Here is a 25,675-nt window from a genome sequence, read left to right as displayed (position 1 = left end):
CTTGCATTTCAACGATTGCATTACATTTTGAGGGACTAGTGTCTTAGCAGCGGCGGAATTATACTTGCTCCAGTTAGTAGTACTGCGCCAAAAAGTAAACAGTAAAGCGCACTCCAATGGGGATACCTAGTAGTAGCCTTGGTAATATCAGTCCGCTGCTGAGATGCAAAATGACTACTACCAACTTCAGGGAACAAAGTATAACTATTGCAACGCGATGCGAGGGTAGTTGTATTTCTTACACTATTCTATCAACACAGACATTTACATCGATTGTCTGGAATTTGCCTCGAGTGTCCTTTGGAGTAGGTAAGACTGTTTTTAGTGGCAGGCTAGCACACACCGTTGACTTGCGCTAGCCTAGCACCTGCGAACTCTGCTATTAGAATGACTGGATGAAACGTGTTGAAAACGGTCTCCACTGATAAATATCACACTTGCTTACTTGGAAATGAGGTCCTATGTCCAAAATCCTGAACCACCCCTTTAAGACCCGCCATATAGAATGAATGGGGGAAATTACAGATGTTATAGTTTGACGATGTCGTACTCCCCTGCGGGCCAGATGCTATATACCACGGACATGTTTTGGGGGGCCACCCAAAATGAGGTGGCGGGCCGTAGTTTGGGGACCACTGTGCTAAACAGACCTCAGAGCAGGCAGCATACCGTACCCTATGCTAGCTTTCGCAAATGCTAAACAGACTGTTAGAGCTTTAGGCAACACAGGGCTTCTGCAGGGTAGGTGCCCTCCCAACCTCAGAGCAAGAAGCATAAGGCACTCTACCCTAGTTTTACACTTGCTAGCTAGTGATATCACATGCTCCACTGACCTCCAGAGCAGCTAGGCCTTTAGGAATTAATATATCTGATCTCAGAGGTATTACACACTCTACAGGTCATCTGTTGTCTTAAGATTCCCTAGAAAAACGTATGCCCCCCTTACATATGTAGACTTTACCGACTGTTAGCACTATAGCTCAGGGAATAAACATAAAGACCCTTTGTAGACTGTAGGCTGGTGACAAAAAGCTCACAAACCTCTTAAAGACAGAATACAAACATACAAAAACACTCACACAGACCTAAGAGACAGTCATGATAGGAGTCTGCATACAGACGCATACAGTACATTTAAGACTACTAGCACTAATGAGGACTCTAATCCTCAGTATAGACAGCCTATCAATATGCCCATGCAGACTTAAAAGACCACATACTGACATTTAAAGACTTACTGATGTAAGACACTTCAAGACTTACCAAACCATAGTCCTACCTTAAAGACTTACTGATTTACTGCAGTCTTTAGAGTAGATGCCATACAGCACTTAATTCAGACATATACATAGATATTACAGAGAGGCTTCTGAAACTTAACGTAACACATACAGTTCAATGTAATGACATATTTACAGCCAAATTACCTTATTATGACACTTCATATGTAGATATCATAATATTTGTCAATTGTATCGTCTTAAGTACTGTTTTGTCTAATGCCCATCATGTTTACATACCGTAAATTGCTGTCCTTTCTTCATTGTAATGTATGGTCCCCGTGGAGTTGGAAAAGTCTGGAGAAACTTACCGAGTGCACTTGCAGAAATACTTAAAATTAATGATTTTTTTTATCCTGAACTTAATGCCATAATTGACATATGTCCCTGTTGAATCTGGCTCTGTCACGAATACTCATTCAACATTGTTATGTTCCAGATCGGTCTTGATTACAGAGTTTTTTCTAGTTCCATCATCTCAACAGTAAGCTACGAGCGGTCATCACCCCATTGGTTTCGCTTTGAGCACAAATTTACCTCAGTGGCTACACAACCCCTCTCCACTCCTGTCCCCAAATTCCCCTCACACCCACACTCCCCCCCTCACCTTACCCTCCCCTCCGCACCACCCCACCCCCACCCCCACCCTTCTGGTTCCCGGGGGCTGCGAGTGTGCTCCTTTTGCCGTGTGTGTGTGTGTGTGTGTGTGTGTGATGTTGCTGCAGTAACGTACATGGTGGCTGTAGACTCTCCTGAAGGCTCTGCAGCCCTCTCACTCTTTGTGTTTTTGATTGACCTCAGCTATCTGGCCAGCATTGTTGTGACCAGGTCGTCCACTCCGTAATAGGTAAGGGTTGAATCCATGTCTGACAGGGGAGGGGCAAGCAGGCGGGGTCTAATCACTACTCATTTAAAGGGGAATCAATGGCAGAACAACATTGACCAAAACAAACAAAAAAACTAATTTCTTTATGCCTCTTCAAAAATAAAAAAAACAACATCAAGCCGATTTTATAACACATACTCCCAGGCCAATTAGCACTTTTCTGTGAAAACCAATGCCACAGACGTGCAGAAGTCATTCTGTCTGACCTGCTGCAGCTCCTGGCCTGGCAGAGCTCCTGCGTCAGCCGGCACTGAGCCGTGACTGCCTGCCTGAATCAGCATTCCCCTTTAAAGCTTTTGTTCCATGTGCAAAGTCTCATGCATGCCTCTCTCTGAGTACTCCTCTCCAGTGCCCCAATCAGTAACAGACAATTTCTCTCAGACTAAACAAATTCTTGTCACATTCGTGGTTTTTTAGTGGTTTGGTTTGTTTATTTTTGATGTGACTGTTTCTTGACTGGCCATTCCCCTCTCCTGCCATCTGCCTCCCCTCAGCATGGTGAAGCCTCACTCAGCTCTTTCTTTCTCTCTCTATTTCCTTCTTTCTCTCTCTATCCCTGTCTCATGTGGATGACGATCAGATTACATGTGTACAGTGCCAGCGTGTGGACTCTCTCTCTCTCCCTCTCTCTCTCACCTTTCTCTCTCTACTAACGCCTTTACCTTTGTCTCTCTACAGCAGTCAGGGGGTGACCGTGCCCCCCCCCCCCCCGCCCCACTCCACATCACCCCACCTTGCACCCCCCCCCCCCCCCCCCCATTGATCTAATGTTGTGTTTCAGTCAGTTGTGAAAGCGCCAGGTTTTGGGGTGTCACAGAGCGCTCGCAGTGGTTTTTTAAAGGTGTCACTGTGGGCGGCTGTACTCTGATGGTCAGTTCAGGGGTCTAAACCCAGCCCCCCGGCTCGAGTGACGAGCTCCGAGCCAAGGCAGTGCTCACTGGGCCTTGTTTAGGAAGCCTGTGGGGCATACGCTTGCAATAGGAGCTGTGAGATTAAGGCCCTATGTGTGTGTGCAGGCCACTCCTGATGGATACGCCATATCAGGAGGACGCTTCATGAGGTAACGACGGAGCTGCCGCTCACTAAAAACTAATCCAGCTAACGACGCGCTCAGTAACCAATGGGTCATCTCAACCGATTCACTTTTCAACACCTGCGCTCAGGATGGTTGATGGTCAGCCTCCCACTGTTCTACCAGACAAGCCCTGAAGTGCTCACTCAGAGAGACTGCAAGAAGCTGTAGAGAACAGCCATTTATGATGATCACTCAGAACTGGCGGACAGTGCTGAAAGAGAACCGAAAATGTTTATCAGGCTTTTTCAGTCAAATGGGAAGGTACAGTATGAGCCCATCATCCCCACAGCATGCAGAGATCTGGATGCGGTTGTCATGGCGCACAGGTAAATCTCTGGCAGTAAATTAGTAAACTGTATGCTACCGGCGACCGATGGATCACATTCCAGAGCAAGCACTCAGTGGTAGTAGCATCTACACTGTGAAACCAACCAAAAACATAGATATGAGCATAGACATGATTCATTTCAAATTTGGATTAATAGAAAAAAATAAGATAACAGTGGGGATTATTATTAATATTGACAGCATTGCATTTTTAGCCATTTTGACCCCAAACAAAAACAAGAATTTTGAAGCAAAAGTCCATAGGCTAAGTACAGTATTGTAGCTTAATGTAATTATTAATTCTGACATGTAGGTTATAAGGAAAATCGTTCAGCCCAAATCAGAAGCTCAGTCGATGAGAAAAGTTGGAGGTGTGTGTGAGCACCGCAGATCAGTGGAGCCAGTGCATGGTAAAGGTGTTGAGGCTGACATGAACCATCTTGTGTGTGTGTGTGTATGTGTGTGTGTGTGTGTGTGTTTGTGTGTGTGTGTGTGCCACTCTTTTCTCCTGTAGTTATTCTGATACTCTACCCCAAAGACCACACCCCCTCTGGCTGCGTTGACTGGGTGCTTTGGTCTGAAGCTCTCATGCTCTGTGTGTGTGTGTGTGTGTGTGTGTGTGTGTGTGTGTGTGTGTGTGTGTGTTTCAGTGGCGTTGGCATGGCTCGTCTCTGCGGCTGAAGCTCAGAGAGGCCAGTTGAGCTCCTCTCCCTCTGTGAGCTGCGGAGGCCAGTGTGTTTGAATAGACTAGATCTCCCCCTGGTGGCGGTGTGCAGTAACGACAGCTGGCTCTCGCCCCTCTGTGTGTGTGTGTGCCCACAGGGAGCCCGTAGGGGCTGAGGCCATGCATGTCGGGTCTGAGAGGTCCCAAACTCTGCTTTACCCCCCGGGCAAGACCGGCTCCAAGGAAGGCGTCAATAACAACAACAACTCCAGACCCCGGAGGAAAACAGGTACGCAGAAGAACCCTCTGGAGTGGTTCCATAGTTAAAGCACAAGGGTTCCACCCTCTGAACAGAACCCTCCTGATTGATAGCTTATGTGATTTTATTTTGTGTGTGTGCATGTGCCCGTGTCCAAATGTATCTGTGAGTGAATGTGCATATGTGTCTGCTGTGTGTGTGTGTGTGTGTGTGTTTCAGATGTGAGTAGCTCTCAGACCCAGCAGTCGTGTGTGTCTGAGGCCCCTGTGCAGGAGACCCCGCCTGCGGACCCCAGCTGCCCAGAGGAAAAGAGGCCGAGGGGGGCGAGGATGAGGAGTGCCCTGGCGCTGTGGGAGAAGAGGAAGGCCCCCTGTCGGCAGCTCTCGGCCCTGCTGCCCCTGTCCCTGCCCCGGCCGCGGCCCCCTCCACAACAGCCCCCCGAGGAGCGCAAGGCCCTGCTGGCCAGCATGGACCCCCACCGGCCCGACTACGGAGCCCTGCTCTGAGCACGACCAGCACTCCACCGGAGCCGGACCTGAGCCGAACTGAACCGACCCATCCCCACCCGACGCCACCGCCCCGGACTCACACTCTGGAGTGACGCCAACGCCCTCTGCCACCCAGTGATACCACCAGGGCTCCACCTGATCAGAGTCCACAGTCACTGAGATGAGATGTGTGTGAGTGTGTGAGAGAGTGTGTGTGTGTGCGTGTGTGTGTGTGTGTGTTTGTGAAAGAGACTAAAAACTTTAGGGAGGGACAGTACTGACCAGTGACAAGACAGTGTTAACCGGCGGTAGCAGATGGCGTGTGTGAGTTTGTGTGTGTGTGTGTGTGTGTGTGTGTGTGTGTGTGTGTGATGTGTCGTCAGTCACCTGTGGGAGGGGAAGGGGGAGGTTCCGCTCTGCAGTCCCTGAGGGGCCGATCCACAGGGCTGGGGGCCATGACGATGTTTGACTTTAGTCCAGATTAAAATAGATAGTCCAACAATGCACATTCGGTTAGGCCCAGGGACCTGACACCTAATTGGGTTGTAGAATATGTCAACATTTCGCAGAGGTCACAAACGTTAGTGCTCTGTGTGTAAGTATGTAAGTGTAAAAGCACCCTTTGAACCCCAGTCCTTCACACGAGCGGCTACTGCCTCTGTGTTCTGCTCCGCATCTCTGACGTCACAATTAGAGCGTGTAGCTCACACACACACTCTTTGCTCTGACAGTGTGGAGCTCACACTCGCCCAATTGCTGTCACTCACACACACACACACACACGCACGCGCGCGGACCCAGACGGGTCGGACCGTGGCTCGGCTGCCATGTTGAGCACCGTGAGTGTGTGTGTGTGTGTAGGCCTGGTAATCTCCTCCACAGCCTGCATCCTCCAGAGCCTAAAAGGCTTGTTGTGTGTCTGTGTGTGAGTGTGCGGTGCTGACATCTGGCCTAAGCTCTTTCTGGCTTTAGAGGGTTTCCCATCATTAGAACTCTCACAAACTCACTGTTTCAAATGCACTTAACAAATTACTTTTTTTACTGAGTAGAACTACTTTTGGTGCATACAATATCTCCTGCCAAATCTGTACTGTCTTTTTATAGGCCAAACACAGGCTTTCTTTGGCCTTCTGCTGGCAGTGCAGTATATCCGTAGAGAGGTGTGTGGTGCCCCCATCTGGACAGAGGTGGCACTGCAATGGGGGATGACCCACAGGTACCAAACATCCACCAGTCAGGGTTCAAAGGGGAGACTGAGTGAGCAGCAGAGTGGTCAGTGAAGACCAGGGCGTCTAAAACATTTATACTGCGTCCCTAAAAGATATCTAACACAGGGTTCTGTCTTTCTACAAAATATACCTCAAAATATTGAAAAATTAGGCACATATGTTTAAACTAATACACTGTTTTGCTTTGGTATATTTTATTTACATTTATTTTATAGATTTGACGTCATTGCCTTCAGAATAGTATAACTCTATCCAAACCCATTCGATTGAAACGACACACAACTACGGTAACGATGGGTCCTCAGCGCGATGTTCTATAGGAACCATCTGCTGAAGCAAAGCACAGTGTTCTGTCCAGAGAGAGAACGTGAGGCCCGGGGCCTGCCGAGTACCACTCACACACACACGCACGCCTCACACACTCTCGCTGCTGCTCCTGCTGGCTTGGGAGGGGCAGACAGCCCGGCTCTAATGGCTGGATGGGCCGTCTTGGCCAACCACAGCCACCATCTTGATAGCTGCCTCGTCCACAAAGAGGCGTCCAGCCACAGCATCCAGAGCACAGTCTAGTGAACAGGCCGTCCACTGAACTCAACACACACACACCCACACACACACACACACAGACACTCACACACACACACAGATGTACACATGGATATACACACACACACACACACACACACACACACACACACACACAGACACTCACACACACACACACACACACTCACACACACACACACACACACACACTCACAGGCCGTACAGTAAACTCTGCTCTCTCCCTTTCTTTTATGTGAAATAGAACCCAAACTCTCGAGGGGTCCTGAACTCAATGCAACGTATCTAGTCTGACATTAGGTGAACCAAGGCACACTCCTTCCACCGGCCACGCAGGCCTTCATCCACTGCCTCTGTGTAGTGAGGTTACTGCCTTTTCCTGGTTTGCTTTCTAGACGTCTCAGGCTGCGTCCGGAGAAGCAGTCAGTGGTTTCTCTTTTTCTTTGAGAAATCCGAGGGATGTTCATTCTAAAGCTAAAGAAAAATGTGAATAGCATAAAAAAAAAATCCTATTTTTGTCAGGAAAACTTGTGTCTAGACATTTTTTTTTTTTTTGGATTTTCTCTTTCTTTTCATTTCATGATGATAATGAAAGTTGCCAGGGTCACCTCAAAAGTAATGCTCAATAATTCTCTCTTTGACTATTGCAATTCAAACTGGTGCTTCATCAACGATGACTGTTTCCTCTGCCAGATCTCGCACTCAGTGCCTCTACCCTACTCCTGTGCTGCTGGCCACCTGGTGGCGCACTGGAGCCGCCACACGCCACGCCGCCCCACATGCCACGCCGCATTATAGCGTAGCGTGAGCGTGTCGAGGCGTGATGGGACGAGTGGATGGACGGGAGAGCCGTGCAGACCTGGGCAGGGTAGACCTAACTCCTCCACGCTATACCATTACTTCTGAGAGGGACTCTGTGTAGCCATTCTTAGATGTGCTGATACTGGTATCATTTCAACTGTAAAATGTAATACTGAATCATTGGAATGATTCGTCCACTGTTTCATAGAGATAATCAAATATAAATCAAAAATTGTGTTGTATTGGATGAATAAACATAAAATGTACAGTTGCTATCATAGAGACAATGAAAACAATTATGTTTGCCAGTGACAAAATGTTGATGTTTCAGAAAAAAAAAATCAACCTCTTTGCTGAGCAACAGTTTAAAACTGCAAGTGCTATTGTTAATTTGCTTTCTTGTCCAAGAACAGCTAATCTGTGTTTGCCCATGTATATGACCTTAGATCACCACAAAAGAGTTTTATACTTTAACTTTACCATCAATTAATCTCATTATGTGACAATTAATACGTTGGTGGGGTCAACTTACAACACAACCTGAAATAAGGTATTACTGAGTCGCTAACTCACTAACTGTTGCTCTGCTAGCTACGTCTGTATGTGTGTGTGTGTGTGTGTGTGTGTATATATATATATATATATGTGTGCGTGTGTTGATTTTATCTTACTCTAACCGATCATGAATGTATGCTTTGATTGAGGGAAAGTGATTTTTTTCTGATTTCTTAAAGTTAGCTAGTCTTTGAGAGACGCAGCCTTGTTAGAGCACTAGCGGGTCTGCCTTTGTTGTAACTAGGGCATTAAATAGTGTTTGAGAATGCACACTACACACACACACACACACACACACACACACACACACACACGTCTGGTGCTGTGGGGAAGTTCTGAGAGGGTGGCGGAGGCCTGTAGCGCCTGAGAGTAAGGTGTGTGTGTGAAAGGAACAAAGAAGTGTAAAGTCTGACGTATTAACTCCTACACCCCCCTCCAGTGCGCAGGATGACCGCCTCACCCTGTCCAATACTGGAGCTTTCCACAGACAGAGAATGTGTGGCTGTGTGAACTACAAGTGCTTTATGTCAAACGAAGAAACAAACACTTTTCGATGTAAATCCGTATTGCCCGATTCACTGCTGGTCTGCGGTTCTGTTGCGATTTTTTAGACTTCTTATTTGTGAAGCTGTGCCCCCCCACCACCACCACTACTACTACTTAATGATCACTTTTGCTAGCAAGCTCTGAAGCTATCTCTGTCAGCACAGTACAGTACCTGTAAGCTATTGTCATTTGGCCAATAGACCGCACAAGTCCAGTCTTTTTCTCTCTCTCTAATGTATCAATGTCTTAAAGCTGCTGTCCGCGTTGGGCCCTAAATCTGGGCTTGTTGGTTTCCGGCCTGGCCTGGCCGGGTCCGGTCCGCTTGCCTTTAGTGTGTGAGAGTCAGTGGACAAGAGGGCAGATGGAGTAGGTGGTGGGAGTGAGGTCCCAGGGCTCGAGTGGGATCGGCAGACCATGTTTACATTAGTTAGGTATCATATGTTAGGGCATACAGTATCTAGGAGCGTCGTGTGTGCATAATGACTTGGTGCTATGTCTTCTTGATCTTTCGTGGTGCTGTAGAGAAGAGGGGCGACTCGTGCGGTCAGCTCGTTCACGCAGCGCGCTCTCTGCACGTCGTGTCTCTCTAACGGGGAAAAACCCACCTAGCCCCCCCCCCCTCCCCCTCCCCCATTGTCCACGTGCCCTAGGCCTCGTAGTGAGTAGGGATGCAAGCAATAAAACCCATTCTGACCAGATCACGCCACGGAGAGCCGCAAGAGAGAAGTGAAAAGGCATGGTGCGCTAACTCAACTTTTTTTTGTTTTTTGGACTGTTTTTGCAGAAGACAAAAAATAACAGTGTCAGAGAGCTGAGTGATTTGTAAATTCAGTAGTGGGGGAGAAGTGTGAACTAAAGCTTGGCGTGTACTGGGGAATTTCTTATACTGCTTTAACTGTTTGTCTTAGTCTAGCCTGCCCCTCTGGCGCAAGGTAGATGGCTTGAGGGTCTCTCTCACCTCTCGGCCTCACAGCATGTTCAGGAGGAAAAGAGAAAAAAAAAACAGAGGTCAACTTTTTTAAAAACTTGTTTTTTTTTATGATTTTGATGTTGTTTTTTGTTTTGTTTATAATAGCACTGTTTACAAACACCAATGTAAATCTCATCATCAGTTTTCAGACGTGACAAGATGATCCTTCACTGGGTGCCAGTGTTTAGCTGCGCATTCAGACAAATATTCCTCAAATGGCTGTTGCTGTTGTCATTTTACTGATTTCTCCTGTGTGTGTGTGGGTGTGAGGAGAGAAGCGTGTGTCTGCTAATATCATCTAGGATGTTCTAGACATATGTAGTCTTCCTGTCTTTTGCTTCTATTTGAGAAATGACTAACTTCAGAGGGCTCATCTTGACTGATTGTGTGTGCGTACATGCGTGCGTGTGGGGGTGTGTGTTTGATTGCTTCACCTGTCGACGCTCTTGTGTCATGCGCCCAGACACTGACTCATTCGTCCTGAGCTGCAGGGGCCGCAGCTCCATGTTGTTTTAACTCATGCGCTTGGACCAGCACACAAATGGTAGAATGTAAAGTTATTATTATTATGCACTATTCCTGACTGTCTTACCGCACAGCCTCATTCAGAGAAATAGTGCTTCTGTCTCATGCAGCTCCGCGGCGCTCCATTCAGCTACGCTGTGCAGTACTGTGCTTGTTTACATGTCGCGTCACGTCCAGTCACGCAGCTTTCTGTTGTTTTTGTTTACGCTGGCACCCATCCCATGGTTTTATATTTTACAAACATCACGCAAGTCCCATGCAACGTGGATGAGACTGTTCCAGCGTTTGCAAAGAACCCCCCCCAAACCCCTCCACAACCCCCAGAGCACATCTTTTAACCTCCTTAGCCAGATCTTGGTTGGATGATGAGATCTGTTCCCCCTCGGGTCAGTGAATTGGTCTTTAATTCCAGGTGTTTATCTGGACACTGAGCACATGGTGCTGAACCCAAAGCCTTTGTGAGGATTTAAACCACTCTGAGCTCTGAGGTGGTGCTCTTCTGCTTGGTTGCACTGGCAGCAGGAACGCTGTTTGTTTGTTTGTGTGTGTGTTCTGGATGGTTGCTGATGCTGGGGCGTGTCTGGTCTGAATCTGGTGGATGTTTGTCTGTTTGACCCTGTGTTACATCAGAGCCAGAATCACTCCAGAGTCAGAAACCATCAGAGCTGCCTCAATAGGTGAGTGTGTGTGTTTGTGCATGTGTGTGAGTGTGTGTCTGTGAGCATGAAAGTGTTAGGGAAACTATCTTTAAACCGATGCTCTAGTGTGTCCCTTGTGACAGCAGAACCATTGACCTTCTCAGATGGATGAAAGGGTGTGTGTACTGCAAGATCAAGTTCCAGGTGCTGCTTTCTATCTGTCCGCTTGTGTGTGTGTGTGTGTGTGTGAAGGGCAGCGGTAGCCGTGGAATATTTAGGGTCCCGTTAGATGGGTGGAGCCACCCCCCACCACTAGTCCCACATCATGGCACGGACATCTCTGCTCAGCTTTACCGTTTACATCTCCAGGCACCCACACACACACACACACACACACACACATACTGTATACACACACATTCATTTCAGCTCGGTTTTATTCAGTTCACATTGTTCAAATGCTTTGTTCCATCGTAATAACCCTCAAAAAATTTTGTATTTTGATATAATAAAACATTGCAATGACACTGGTGTCCACATCCTTGCAGTCTTTTGTACCCCCTCCTCCTCCATCTTCTTCTTGTGGAAGTAGGCCTTGCACTAACCACCAGAGGTCACTAAAGAGCAGACAGGTGTATCTGTGGGTAAAAGCCCTTCTCTGGTCAGAATAAGATTAATTCAACCGCATTGGTGCATGCATCACAGTTTTCCCCATTATGTTGAAACACAAATTTTAAATCTCACTCCACATTACTCTCAGGTGGGAGTGAGGCACAAGGAATGTTCCTAACAAGATATTTCCACTTGTATAAAACTTGATCCTGTGTCGCGTGTTGGTCTGGTTTATTTGGATGGATCTGTTGTTTGAAAAAGAAACATGCATTTCTGTCACCAGCCACCATTTGTGCTCCACTAACGCACATCCTCTGTGCCAGTTGCTGAATCATAACTGGACTGGTGTCACTAAGGTTGATGAGAACTCACCGAAACTCCGAAGCCGGTGAGAGACTGGATGTCCAGATTTACTACACCACTTCCAAAATGGCTGCTGCCCCAGTGAGAAAGGTGTGAAGTGTTACCAGTGAACCAAGACTTGAGAGTTGAAAAGAAGGCCTGGATGTTGGCGGCTGTCCTCAAATGAGTACTAATGTAAGTTCAAAGGTTATAAAGACGATCACTAATCTTAGTTTAAATCATGCATTATATGTGTCTTAATTTAGAAAAAGAATTAAGGAATGGTGCCTGTGGACCTGCTTGTAAGCTGTCCAAATTCAGCAAGCTTCGTTTGTCTCTGATTTGTGCTCTAAACCTCCAGAGGTCAAAGTCTCTGCACAGGGCACACATACCAGTGACAATACATTAACTAGCACAATGAAGGAACACAGTGACTGCTCAGAAGAGATACTAGCAGATCCTGCTGACAACTCACTCACTACCAGACAATGCAGACTGAGACATTACCAGAACTTCAGCTAATACTTATGAATTATAATTTAAATGAAATTAATATTGTACTCTAAAATCAGTCATGTTTGTTTAAATTAATGTTAGGGTCTCCATTAGATTATGTTTTTTATACAGGAATAAAGTCAATATAAAAAAAAATAAGGCCAGAAAAATGTTGCCATCTTTCAGGCTAAGCATGTAGAAAACCATACAAGAATAGTTTGATAGTTTACACACGATAATGCATTCTTTAGATTGCTCACATCTCTGCATAATGCCAATATCCTATGGATTATGTCATTAGAATCGCAGCATTGATTTTTCTCTACGCCTCTTGACTGGTCCCCGCTGCGCGCCACCGACAGACGTCAGCGTGCGCGCTCTTGGCATGGCGTTGCGAGAGGATCCTCAACACAGAGTAGAGTTTGCGCCTTGGTAGCCTGTAATGTCCGGGGCTGGTCTTATTCACTGCTAGTAGGGATAACTTTTCTGGCATGGGTCTGGATTTCACGGGCCATCCCAAGGAATGCCAACACCGTCCCGTCGCCATCGAACTTGCGAGCAGCGTCTAGGAGGCGTGAGTCGCGGAGTAGAAGCGCGTGTCCTTCAGAAAACAGGTAGGCTATCTGCAAACACACAGGTGCAGTCTCTTTCCTCACTAGCCTTTCCGATTTCCCTGCACTATCGCACTCTACAGTGCCAGACATGTGTGTCACATCGCTCAGTTGCGTTTATGGGTTGAAGATCACCGCCTCTTTGAAGCATGGCATGAGACTACGCAGCATCCGCAGCATCCGGGAGACTTTATTAATTCAGTTAGTAAAACTATCGTATGTCTGCAAGGGAAAGAGAAAGATCATAGCCCATACTATGACCTCCGCTGATCGAAACCATGTAAGTTAGGCGATGATGCGAAGCGTTATGGGCAGCCAGTGTAACGGAAATGGGCGAACACATGCCGACAACGCATAGGTTATGAAAAAATTCTACGATCAGAATTTCTCAAGGACTAAACTGTGTGTGACTGAGTGAGTGTGTGAGAGAGAGGTGAGGTCTTTCTCATTGACTTTTTTTCTGCTACATCATCAACAGTAGGTCGCTACTGTACGGTGGGGCGGTGGGGAGGGGTGCCCACTCAGAAGTAAGAGTTGCCATGGAGACGACTGCAGCCCTTCCGTCTCTCAGTCGGAATGTTGGGGGGGGGGGGGGGGGGGGGGGGGGCTCAGGCTCACATTAAAGTCACAGCCGAACCCAGCAGGCACAAAACAACGCACAACAGCACTCCAATGGAGCTGACCGATGCCAGAGACAGATGATTGACATATTACGAATTGAGGAAAATGCAGATTAGGAAAACACATGAATAATTCCTAAACTGTTTATTGCTCCAATTTTGCTGTTTGGAGCTGTAATTGGAGCTATTCCATGTCAACTCAATCAGGTTTGAGTTCCCCAAATTGGGGATAGGGGTGCAGGGGGTAATTACACATTTGACCTTAATTGTAGACCAGCATTTTAAAAATGAAATTATAATAACATTTCTCTACCTGCTGTAAAACACACTTGCACAGGGATCTGTGCAGCCTCAATGTAATTGAATCTGGTACAATCTGGCCCTCAATAGAGCTCTTCCCAATGATCCTCAGTATCATACAAAGTTCTTTCCAGCATTTCCGCTGTCATTTGGTCTTTTGATGTTGCGAGATCCATATTTCACATAGCGTAGCCCAGCAGACCGGAGTGAATATTAATACCATGGCCAAAAACACCGTGCTCTGTGGCCTACTTTTCCAGCAGTATTACCCAGCACATGGCCCTCCTGAAGCACCAGCCTGTTGGTATGCGTTTCTAGGCCTGTGTGTGTGTGTGCGCGTGCGTGCGTGCGTGCGTGCGTGTTTGTTTGTGTGTGTGTGTGGGCATGGTGGGCTAGCTTGTGTAGAGATTTGGATGTTTTCTTTCTCACACAGCATAGGAGGTGTCTCTCTTGGATGCTGTGTGTGTGTGTGTGTGTGTGTGTGTGTGTGTGTGTGTGTGTGTGTGTGTGTGTGTGTGTGTCAGTACAGTCCCAAGAGTGTAGCTGCCTGGTGACTCTAGTTGTTGGCTGCAGCAACTCGAGCTAAGTAGAACCGATTGTTTTCGGGGGTTTTTTCATACCGAAAATACTTGGTGACCTCGAGAAAGAGAGGTCTGTGTGAAAAATTGCCGGAATGCTCCTTTAAAGAAGGCAGGACAGCACCCTGCTGCAGCAGACAGGTGGAGAGGGAGGGAAAGGGAGGTAAGGAGAGAGAGGTAGGTGGGTGTTCTGTGTGTGTGTGTGTGTGTGTGTGTGTCTGTGTATGTGCTGAGCGTATACAAGTCGTGCTGATTGAAAAACATCCATCAGGAGACAGGGCACTGTGAAGAACACACGCACAAGCTTGGAATGCTGGGAGTGTGGTGTGCGTGTGCGTGTGCGTGTGCGTGTGTGTGTGTGTGTGTGTGCGTGTGCGTGTGAGTGTGAGTGTGAGTGTGTGGCTATAGAGCAGAGCAGTAACCTTGGATGGGTAACAAAGACACCAAGAGTGCTCACTCCCCTATTGGAGATGCCACTGGTGCTGACTATTGACACACACACACACACAGAGACTGGAGTCAGAATCACAGAATCAGCATGCTGTTTGTTTGTGTGTGTGTGTGCTCATGTGTGTCCGTGCATGTGCATATGCGTATGCCCTATGTGGACTGATTGTGTGTATTTTTTTCTTTGTGTGTGTTTGTGTGTGTGTAGTTGCCACTGACCCCACACATTTTTGTGAAGGAGAGGGCTGATGCTTGCTGGGGGCTCAGTGCAGGGCAGAGTGAGCAGAGCTGAATTCAGATGAATGGAGCTGAGGTGTCCAACTAGAGGATTGTGCTGAGTCAAGCTCATGCGTTAACTCTCAAAGGAACTCACCACAGTACCCACTACAGTACACACACACATGCACACATACACGCACACACACGTACACACACACACACATGCACACAAAGGAAAAACTTATACACACACACCAACACACTACCCCAGTACACAACTCCAACACACACGACTACTCCAGCACACTTCAACTCCAACACATGACCCCAGTACACTACTCCAACACACACAGGTACTCCAGCAGACCACACATGACTACTCATACACTTCAGCACACATCACTCTAACCCACTACAGTGGGTACTACTGCATACAGACTATTAGAAATATTCTAATACATTCACATGATAAAGTTTTCAGTGGTGCTTATATTCTCCTGATGGTGACCTCTATGGTTCAGAGTTCATCTTTGCATGTGTGGGACAGGTGATTGCTGGGGGGTAATTTCACTGCGCTGGAACATTCCATATGTGTTTATGGTCTAGAGTAAGAGTCAGCTTTGGAATCCATGAAGCAGGCGTTTTGACTGCTAGTGAAATAAGGGCTGTCACAACATTCTCAGGGCAGTGTTTTCTGCAGGATGTTACTGAACACAAACACATGCACACAAGAATACAGTGCGTTTGGCGCACACACAGATTTACACACACACTTTAACACACATTTGCAAACACACCAATGGCGGGCCTTCCCAGCTGTACTCTACCCAGCTACGGAGCACCAGCCTTGCAACTTCACTCTCCCCGACCTGGAGTATTATGAATTGCTTTTCGGCAACTGTGCAATGGCTTACTATTTTTATGAAATCGCGTGACATTACCTTGCCAGTCGGCATTGCTCAGCGGAGATTATCTTTGCCAGTTTGTAAACAAATCCACTTGGACTGTGTCCAGGGGGGAAGGAGAGAGCCATGAGTAGTATTTAAGACAGTTACCACCAACATCTTTACTCACACATCCTTACACACACACACACACACACACACACACACACACACACACACACACACACACACACATCTTTACACACACACACCTTACACACACATCTTTACACACCTAGCAAATCCCTCAGCTTTACACACATCTTTGCACACACACCTTAACACACACACCTTAACACACATAGCTTTACACACACACCTTAAAACACATAGCTTTACACACATCTTTCCCACACCTTAACACACACACCTTAACACACACACCTTAACACACACACCTTTACACACACACCTTTACACACACATCTTTACACACACACCTTAACGCACACATCTTTACACACACACCTTAACGCACACACATTAACGGACACCCCCCCTCTCTCTATCTCTCTCTTTCTTTCTCTCTCCCTCACTCCCTCTCTCTATCTCCATCTATTCCCCTTCCTCTACCCCTCTCTCTCACATCTCTCTATTCACATCATTCTGCCTCTCTCTCTCTCTCTCTCTCTCCTCTCTCTCTCTCTCTCTCTCTCTCTCTCTCTCTCTCTCTCTCTCTCTCTCCTCTCTCTATCTTCATCTATTCCCCTAACTCTCTCTTGTCCCTCTATTCACCTCATTCTCCCTCCCACCCTCTCTCCCTCTCTGCTTCCACTCTCTCCCTCTCTCCTTCCTCCCTCTCTCCTCCCTCCCTCCCTCATGCAGACAGGCAGCTGTTGCAGTGAGGCAGTAGCATGGAGGCAGGCGGCCGTGTCGCCACGGTTGCAGCTGCCGTAGCTCCGGCTCTGGCTCCAGCGACGGCTGCTCCGGTGCACCAGCAGGACTCCGCTGGTCGTCATGACGCAGCTGATGGGTAAGACACAGCTTCATTCCTCCGGTTGTCCCTGATGCTCCGCACTGCTGCCGGGCTCAATGATTCATCATGAGGCGTGTGTGTGTGTGTGTGTGTGTGTGTGTGTGTGTGTGTGTGTGTGTGTGTGTGTGTGTGTGTGTGTGTGTGCGTGTGCGTATGTGCGTGCGTGTGTGTGTGTGCGCGTGCGTGTCCGTGTATTTGTTTGTGTGTGTGAGAGAACAAGATAGCGGATCAGTGCGTATATTCATAAATTCATGAGGAGCAGGCTGTGTGGATGTAAGAGAGAAGTATGCCAGGTCAGAGCATAACTGCATGAATTTTTTAGATGGTGTGTGTGTGTGTGTGTGTTTGGGCACATGCATGAGCACGCCCATGCATATGTGTCTGAAAGTGTGTGTGTGTGTTAGGACGGCAGGCAATCAGTCATTTGTGTGTGTGGTATTTTGGTGCTGTTGGTTGTCATAAGTCCTCATGCTCATCGCCTCCCTTTGGGCCCTTTAGCATGTGTCCGCTAACGCTAGCATTTGTGCTGGGCAATCTGACAATCTGTGCGGTGTGAGTGTGTCATTTGCAGTGTATGTTATGTGCATGGCATGGCCATGTGTCTGTGTGTGTATGCCATGTGTTTGTGTGTGTATGCCATGTCTGTGTGTATGCTATTTGCGTTGTATGTAATGTATAGATCATGGCCATTTTGTTTGTGTGTGTGTATGCCATGCCTATATGCCATGTCTGGTTCTGTGTGCTTGTGTGTGTTTCTGTGTGTGTGTGTGTGTTGATACCCTGGAGATCCTGAGCTCCATCCTCCTTTTTGGGTTCTGGGTCCGTGTAATAGATCTCCTGAGACCTCCTGATGCTCCCAACTCTGAGGAGTGCAGCACAGCTTTTACCAGAGGCCTCGTTCAGACCCCTCCACAGTCACTGGCCTGAGCATTCCCCGTCTCTTCTAGAATGTGAATGGCAGTCCAGCAGAGTGTGTGTGTGTGTGTCTGTCTGAATGCCACTCCTGGACCTCAGCTACTTAAAACAGTCCTGTGCCAACACCCCGCAGGGCATTCCGATTGGCTAGGGCAGGCTTTAGTGCGCAGCCTTTAGAATAGGACAATGGGATTTTAGTCTCCAGAACTGCACACAACCCAGCATGCACTTCACCTCTGTTCAGTTCAGTTGCTTCTTAGAAGTCTGACAACTAATGCTTTTTACATCACTGATTCATGACAAGGCTACAACACTGCAACACACATTTTAAATAAAGGGGGTTCACAGTAGTGCAACAATGTGCAATAACACCAACAACACCTTTGTTACACTACTCGTTGTAGATTATGAACTTGTTAGCCCGCAAAGTTAACCAACGTAGCTGATAGCCAACAATCAGTGAAGTTACTTTTGTTTTTGTGACCCGTTTTGACGGATGTTGAACAGACATTGGTGTTCAAAACTGAGTTGATAAGTATTTCTCTGCCTCCTCTTAGACCAACTCTGACCTGATGCTGGACTGACTTAGTGGCAAAATGTCAGAAACGCTCTGAGGTGAAAGGGTTATAAAATCGCGCAACTGTGATTTGACATGTTTTCACTCACACCGCTGAAACTCCTCGCTCTGCAGTGAGCGAGGAGTTTCACACACACACACACACACACACACACACACACACACACACACACACACACACACTTCCTGAGCATGTGTAGCACAGTGACACAGGTGTAATAATGTGACTTAAAGTAGCTTCAGATAGTTGCAGTGGAGCAGTAAAGAAGTCAGGAGGGTGGAGGAAAGAGAAGAAGAAAACTGGAGAGGAAGGCTCTGTTAATGTGCTGAAAGTCTGAGAGACTCCTCTCACTCTCACATGTAGAGAGAGAGGTATGTGAGGAAGGAAACCCCCCCCCTCGCTGCCACATATACACACTCACACACACACCTAGGAGAGGGCTGGGAAAGAGAGCGTGGGGCTGTGTGTGGCTTTGTGCTGGTCTCTGAGGTGGGTCCGACTGGGCACAGCCCTCTGGCCCGGCCCTTCTCTGGTTTCTCCTGTTTGTGGAGGAAAGAGCTCAGCCCCATACAAAGCACTGCAGGGACGCCCTTTCACTGGGACACGGGTCAGGTTTCAGCCCACAATCTAACGGGAGGGGTGGTGCGTGGGTCCGGGGTGTGTGTGAGAACCGCTCACCTGGCGCTGCTGTGACACACACCTGTTTCTTCTATCCCTCAGCAGGCGCCGGTGTGGGCCAGATTCTGGGAGTGTGGGGGTCAGATCATGTGCTCGGTCCCTCTCAGTCCTTCACTCCATCACTCTAGGTGCTTGCACATTGCCCCACCACCAACCAACACCAACAAACTCCAACAGTTGTGTCAGTGTGCACCATCGGTCTGTGTTTGTTGGATGGAGTTGTTTGAGTTTGAGATGTCCAAAAGTCATATTATTTTTTGTTTTACTGTCTGGGCAGAGTGGAGCTGGAAGGTTACTTTTCTGAACATTCTAAAGACTGCAACTTCAACGGCCAACTTCAGAATGTTGAGGGTTGTTAAACATTGTCTGGGCAACTTTAGAATGTTGGGGTTTGTTAGACATTGTCTTGGCTACTTTAGAATGTTGGGGTTTGTTTGGGCATTGTCTGGGAAACTTTAGAATGTTGGGGTTTGGTGGGCATTGTTTGGGCTAATGTTGTAGGAGAAGCGCCTTCTGTCTTCCGACACTCTCCCATCCAGCATTGATACAGTTACCTGAGCTGCTCTGCTCAGTGGCATACTGGTGGAAAATTGTTTGATTTAACAGAAGAAAAAACACTTAGTCAGCTGGCTGAAAGACTAAAGGGTTTGCCTGTGTTGGTGTCTTATCACACTTGTTTTGTTGGATTATAATCTTATCTACACTTGACTCATGATGGGAAATTAATGTATTTGAAAGTAGATACAAGCACACACACACACACTAAACATTTACACGCATGAACACATATACACACTCTCACACACATTCTACCAGTCCTCCTGTGTGTGTGTGTGTGTGTGTGTGTGTGTGTGTGTGAGATGCGTTCCTAATAGGATCAGGTTTGTGAAGAAGGGAACCGTGTAAGAGCCTGTTTGCCCAAAAGCAGGGACTGGCTTTGGTTCCTTAGCTGCACAGGGCTGTCCAGGAGGGTTCTGTTGGGTCTAGGAAGGTTATTTTGGTTCCTCAGTCTTCCTGGGCTTTTCAGGCTTCTGTTGGTTCTTTTAGCTACTATCCAGGAGGGTTCTGTTGGTTCCATGAAATTGCTGTCTGTCAGCTAACAGTCTAGACCATATGTTATTTCACGTGTGTGTGTGTGTGTGTGTATGTGTGTGTGTGTGTGTGTTTGTGTGTGTGTGTGTGTGTGTGTGTGTGTGTGTGTGTGTGTGTGTGTGTGTGCTTCTGCTTTCTCTCTTTTGACTTGTTGTTTGACTTGTAGAAAGAGCTTGTGAGCGGTCCAGTGATTTCCCCTGTAGGGTGACTGCTATTGCTAACTGATGTCTGAGAAAGTGTTTTATCTTCGACTTCTTCTCTCCTCATTTCTCCACTTTATCATCTCCTCCATCTCTCTATCTTCCACTTCATCTTACTCTCCCTCTCATCTCTCCCACTCCCTCTCTCTCCCTCCCTCTATCCTTCTCTTTCACTCCATCTCCATCCCTCCCTCCACCTCTCTCTCTCTCTCTATCCTCCGCTCAGGGATCTGTTGCCCGGTCCCCTCCGCACAGAGGAGGAGGAGGATGGGAGTCTCTACCAAAATGACAGAACCGACATGGAGGATGCTGCTATGGTGCACACACACACACACACACACACACACACACACACACACACACACACACTCATATGCACACACACACACACACACACACACACACACTCATATGCACACACACACTCATACACACACACACACACACACACACACTCATATGCACACACACACTCATATGCACACACACACACACACACACACACACACACACACACACACACACACACTCATATGCACACACACACTCATATGCACACACACACTCACACACACACACACACACACACACACACACTCATATGCACACACACACACAAACACACACACAGATTCAGTCACAGCATGTCTTACTATGTGTGGTGCAGTATTGCTGATGTATGTAGAAAGTGTGTGAGCTAATGTGTGTGTGTGTGTGTGTGTGTGTCCCAGCAGGCCAGCAGTGCTGATGTCCCTGAGCCAGAGTCTCTGCGCTCCTGTGTGAGCACAGCTAGCATGAAGGTCAAAAACATCAAAAAGTAAGTGCCCCCCCCCCCCCCCCTTCTCCTCTTTTACATCCTCCTCACCTCACCATGCCTGATTCTGCAGTGCTGCTGAGACCCCCTCCCCCCCCCCCCCCCCCCTGCTCCATCTGCCCTGCATCCGTTCACACACTCCTCTCTGCCTTTCTCCTTCTCTCTCTCTTTTAATCTTAATCTTTCAATCTTTTAATCCTTATCTGTCCCCTTGACTGTTGCTCTTTCTCTCTTTTCTTCTCTGTCATGATCTGTCTATCTTTTTCAATCTGTCTGCATGCTCTCTTATTCTGCCCCTCTCTCTCACTCTCCTGCATCTCTCTCTGTCGTTTAGGGACTGTTTGTTATTTATAAACGGGGCCACCGGAGCAAAATACGGAAAATGTCAACATTCCCCATTAACGTTGGAAGGGTTGGAGCAACAAAGTAGCCTACTTAATTCACGCCTAACAGCCTATATCCATTTGGTCAACTTTATCCAGCCCTAAAAAAGCTAAATTTAACTTTGGTTTACTTGTAGTTTACCGTGTAGCCTAACTTTAAACAGTGTGCATGCTTAACATAAAGCATAATTGTTTTAACCTTGTTCCTGCCCATCTCTAGCTTTGCTGTCTCCATCCTTTCTGTTTTTGTTGTTTGCAAAAAAATATATAGTAGGCCCTATTTATTGGTAACCAGCAACAAGTGCAATTTGTTATTTGCTGTCATTCTCTCTCCTGCCAACAAAAATGTGTTACGTTCCATATAGCAGTGCGTAATTCTGCTAGCCTAGAAATCTAGATGCGCCCCTAGCGGCAGCTGCCAGGGCTAGTCTAGCAACTCTCCGTTGGCTTGTGAGCTCCAGAAATCGAAACTTAATCAGGTCATTGAAATCGTGTATAGAGTCGTTTAGTTGGCTTAACATAATGATTGATGGCAGAGTTGCAACGGTTTGGCTTGAATTCCCTGCTACTTGAAAACAAATATCCTATTGCGTCCTATTGCGTGCAGAGGGAATTTGAACTTGACTTCAATAGGCCTAGGTTAACATCACTCTGATTCGCATTCAAGCAAGCAAAACGATGATTTGAATACATCCGTTTCACTGGAAGGGCAAGGGGTAACAACAGGACAACACAGAGACAGGCCAGAATGCAGGATGTTATGAGAGTATTACAGTAATATGGGATATTCTACGGGAAAATATTAAAACGGCAAGACAGCGGGGAAAAGTTAAAATAATAAAACCCGGAAAAAGTTGGCATGTTAGGTATTTTTCGGTCCCTGTGATTATTTGTGAAATTGTGCAAACTGCCTTTTCAAGTAATGTAGCAAGCTCCAAAATTGACGCTCGTCTGAGAAATTGAGTTTTGGATAATGTTCAGCTTCGGCAGCTTTACAATGACTGAGGAAGCCTAGAGACGAGTCCATAGCAACAAGTTCATGGGTTGAATTTGTTATTACCCAGTGTGCTTTGTTGAATGGTCTCAATGTTTTATTGTTTTATTTCATGTGAATACTTACTAGAGGAGTAACTTATTTCAAGTAGGCTAATGCAGTTGCAGGAAGTGTGCATTTAGTTTCCATGCTTATTATGTTTCCACAACAATGTTAGTGAGTAAATCTACTGAAATGGCCACCATCTTGGTGAAGTGTGATGTGTAAGATCAGAAAGCAGAGGTTGATTTTAGAACGGTAGTCTGAGTCGATGTGTATTCGGCGCCTTAAAGCGTGGGCGGAAGGTACTGACAATTGGCCGGGGAGGGTCATGTCTTTTTTGAACATACTTCTGGAGGGTCGTTGAAAATTTTCTTGCAGGCAGGGGAGGGTCATGCAACTTTTGATTGAAGCATTCAAAATCCCTCCGGTGGCCCCGTTTATAAATAACGAACAGTCCCTTATCCCTCTATTTCTGCCCCTCTCGCTCTCCATTTCCTTATCTTTACCTCTCCCCCACTCTCTTCCCTCCTTTCTCTATAGCTGCTTTCAGTCCTACTGTACGTGTAAGTCCGCATGTTCTGCGGATGTAAAGCAGGTGGGCCATTTATCTGTATATAACATAACCGGCCATTTGGAATTCCGAACTTAACCGGCTTTTACACTACTCCCCTCCTAGTATTTCCAACCTACATTATGTAAAAGAGCTCGTGTCTGAACGAAGCAAAGAACTTGCAGAGATACTGTTCATTTGCGTCGGTGTCGTTCACACATATGACCGCATAAACAGCCGTCAGCATGTTAGCGTCATATCTGAATCACCCAAAGGGTCAGACATCCGTTTCACAAAGCTCCGCATATACTGTGGAGGACGTGTCTGAAAGCAGCTGACAGTATATCTCTTCTTTTTCACTTTATTTGTAGTCTCTTTTTCCCTTTGCCTCCCTTCTCCTGCACTTACTATGTCCTCGCTCTTTCCCCCCCCCTCCCCTCTCTTCCCCCTCTCTTTCTCTCCCCCCCCTCTCTTCCCCCTCTCTTTCTTCCACTCCCCCTCTCTTCCCCCTCTCTTTCTCTCCCTCTCACCCTGTGAATAAAACTAGGCCTACAAGAGAATACTGATGAGCTCTCTGTTTCTGTGCCTGTGTGTGTGTGTGTGTGTGTGTGTGTGTGTGCGTGTGCGTGTGCGCTGTGTCTGTCCCTCTCTATCTCTATCTTTTGTGTGTGTTCGCCTGCCTCTCTCTCTCTCTCTCTCTCTCTGTCTCTCTCTTTCTCTGTGTCTGTGTATGTGCCTCTGTGTGTGTGTGCCTCTGTGTGTGTGTGTGTATGCACATTCTGTGTCTGTCTCTCTCTCTCTCTCTCTCTCTCTCTCTCTCTCTCTCTCTCTCTCTCTCTCTCTCTCTCTCTCTCTCTATTTCTGTCTTTGTGTATGTGATGTGTGTGTCTCTCTGTCTGTGCCTGTGTGTGTGTGTATCCTGTAGGCTGTCCTTCCCTAAAGGCCATTTCCCCCGCCTGGCAGAATGTGCTCATTTCCACTATGAGAATGTGGACTTCGGCTCCGTCCAGGTGAGCTCCTCACAGTCCTAATCGCCTCCTTAAACCTCCTAATCGCCACGCAGGGTTATTCATTCACAGCGCAACTCTTCAAAAACTCTTCATGACCATTTCCATTTTTCTCTCTCTTTCTCTCTCTCTCTCTCTCTCTCTCTCTCTGTCTCTCTCTTTAAATTAAAATTCAATTCAAAAATGCTTTATTGGCATGTCAAATCATATGCTGTACGTATTGTCAAAGCAATCACAGGAATAATAATACATTGCAAATATTCTCTCTCTCCATCTCTTTCACCCACACACACACACACGCACACACACGCAAAGAGACACATGCAAAGAGACACACACAAGCAAAGAAACACACTCACACACAAACAAACAAACCCATGCTGTCATGCTGTGTGACCGTAGGGCGGTACAGGTGTGGCCGGACTCATATCAGTGGAGTCATAAACTCCCTGCCTCTCACACGCACATACGTTCCACTGAGCAGACCCGATACTCTACTTGCTCACTGACTCACTCTCTTACTCTATGGATATGAACTGAAAGTTCAACTACTCTCACATGCAGATGCATTGGTAAGTGTGTGTGTGTGTGTGTGTGTGTGTGTGTGTGTGTGTGTGTGTGTGTGTGTGTGTGTGTGCGTGTGTAATCACTGCGAGAAGTGTCACGTGGACGTGATATTAGTTTGTGTTGTTTTTGTTTTGTGTGTGTGTGTGTGTGGGGGGGGGGGGGGGGGGGGGGGGGGGGTCTGTAAGCGGAGCCCCTAACCCTAACACCTTCCAGGCTGTCTTGACGTCAACAGTGGGGGCCCAAAAGACCATTAATCCCCCTGGTGTGTGTGTGTGTCTATGTGGACACTGCAGTGTAGCTTGCTGGCCAGCAGGGGTCAGTAGTGAGCTGTGGTTGGATAGAGGTGCCGTCCGTCCTCTCTGCTGCAGATCCTTTGTCTCGGGCAGCTCCTCCACTGGCACATGCCCCTCCTGCCTACAGACACTGCTGCTGCTCATACACAAGGCTGTTCTGTACACTCATGTGGAGGTTGGGTGGGGGGGTGTGTGTGTGTGTGTGTGTTTGTGTGCACGCGCTACCCACTACAGCTACTACTGCTACTGTTAATCCATAACGCTGGTGTGTTTGTGGGAGTTTGCATTTGTGTGTGTGTGTATGTGTATGTGTGTGTTAAAGTGAACTATTGTGTGACTACTGCTGAAACAGAGCTCAAGGTCAGTAGGAAAGAGGTAGATGTACTCTATCCAGCCAACCACACTTCCACACTTCCATGAATACACACACACACACACACACACACCTGCACTTTGTACTGTATCTAGACCACTATGTCAGGTTATTACAGCATACACCTTGTAGGGGAAGTATACTGATGTTTGTGATCCGTGTAATCGGACCTTTTAAAATATACAGTAGTGTTTTTACAGGTGTAAGTGCAGTTTGAAGCTAAACGTTGCAACTGCCC

At 47.1% G+C, this 25,675-nt stretch overlaps 2 protein-coding genes and 1 long non-coding RNA gene across 5 annotated transcripts in view; 2 read left to right on the top strand and 1 right to left on the bottom strand.

Moving 5' to 3' along the window:
• Positions 1-11,189, top strand: part of igsf9ba (immunoglobulin superfamily, member 9Ba) — an 89,888-nt gene extending 78,699 nt beyond the window's left edge. For 2 of the 3 annotated variants that reach the window (XM_042067448.1, XM_042067447.1), the window contains 2 exons: positions 4,391-4,521; positions 4,711-11,189. In XM_042067448.1, the coding sequence (XP_041923382.1) occupies positions 4,391-4,521; positions 4,711-4,997 (418 nt within the window). In that variant the 3' untranslated portion in view covers positions 4,998-11,189. Of the gene's footprint in view, positions 1-2,081; positions 2,128-4,390; positions 4,522-4,710 lie in introns of those variants that run through there. The other variant, XM_042067449.1, reaches the window with a different exon arrangement.
• Positions 11,114-12,125, bottom strand: LOC121688087. The gene is made up of 2 exons (XR_006024492.1): positions 11,792-12,125; positions 11,114-11,664 (listed from the first exon to the last, which is right to left on the bottom strand). It is a non-coding gene; the product is annotated as an uncharacterized LOC121688087 (long non-coding RNA).
• A 435-nt stretch (positions 12,126-12,560) lies between these two features.
• arhgap32a (Rho GTPase activating protein 32a) overlaps positions 12,561-25,675 on the top strand; it is a 44,759-nt gene continuing 31,644 nt past the window's right edge. The window contains exons 1-5 of the mRNA XM_042068855.1: positions 12,561-12,870; positions 16,801-16,948; positions 20,641-20,731; positions 21,146-21,231; positions 24,123-24,207. Of these exons, the coding sequence (XP_041924789.1) occupies positions 16,830-16,948; positions 20,641-20,731; positions 21,146-21,231; positions 24,123-24,207 (381 nt within the window). The 5' untranslated portion in view covers positions 12,561-12,870; positions 16,801-16,829. The remainder of the gene's footprint in view (positions 12,871-16,800; positions 16,949-20,640; positions 20,732-21,145; positions 21,232-24,122; positions 24,208-25,675) is intronic.

The sequence above is a fragment of the Alosa sapidissima genome, chromosome 17, assembly GCF_018492685.1.
Source record: "Alosa sapidissima isolate fAloSap1 chromosome 17, fAloSap1.pri, whole genome shotgun sequence".
NCBI lineage: Eukaryota > Metazoa > Chordata > Actinopteri > Clupeiformes > Clupeidae > Alosa > Alosa sapidissima.
This window is presented reverse-complemented; position numbering and strand designations above follow the sequence as displayed.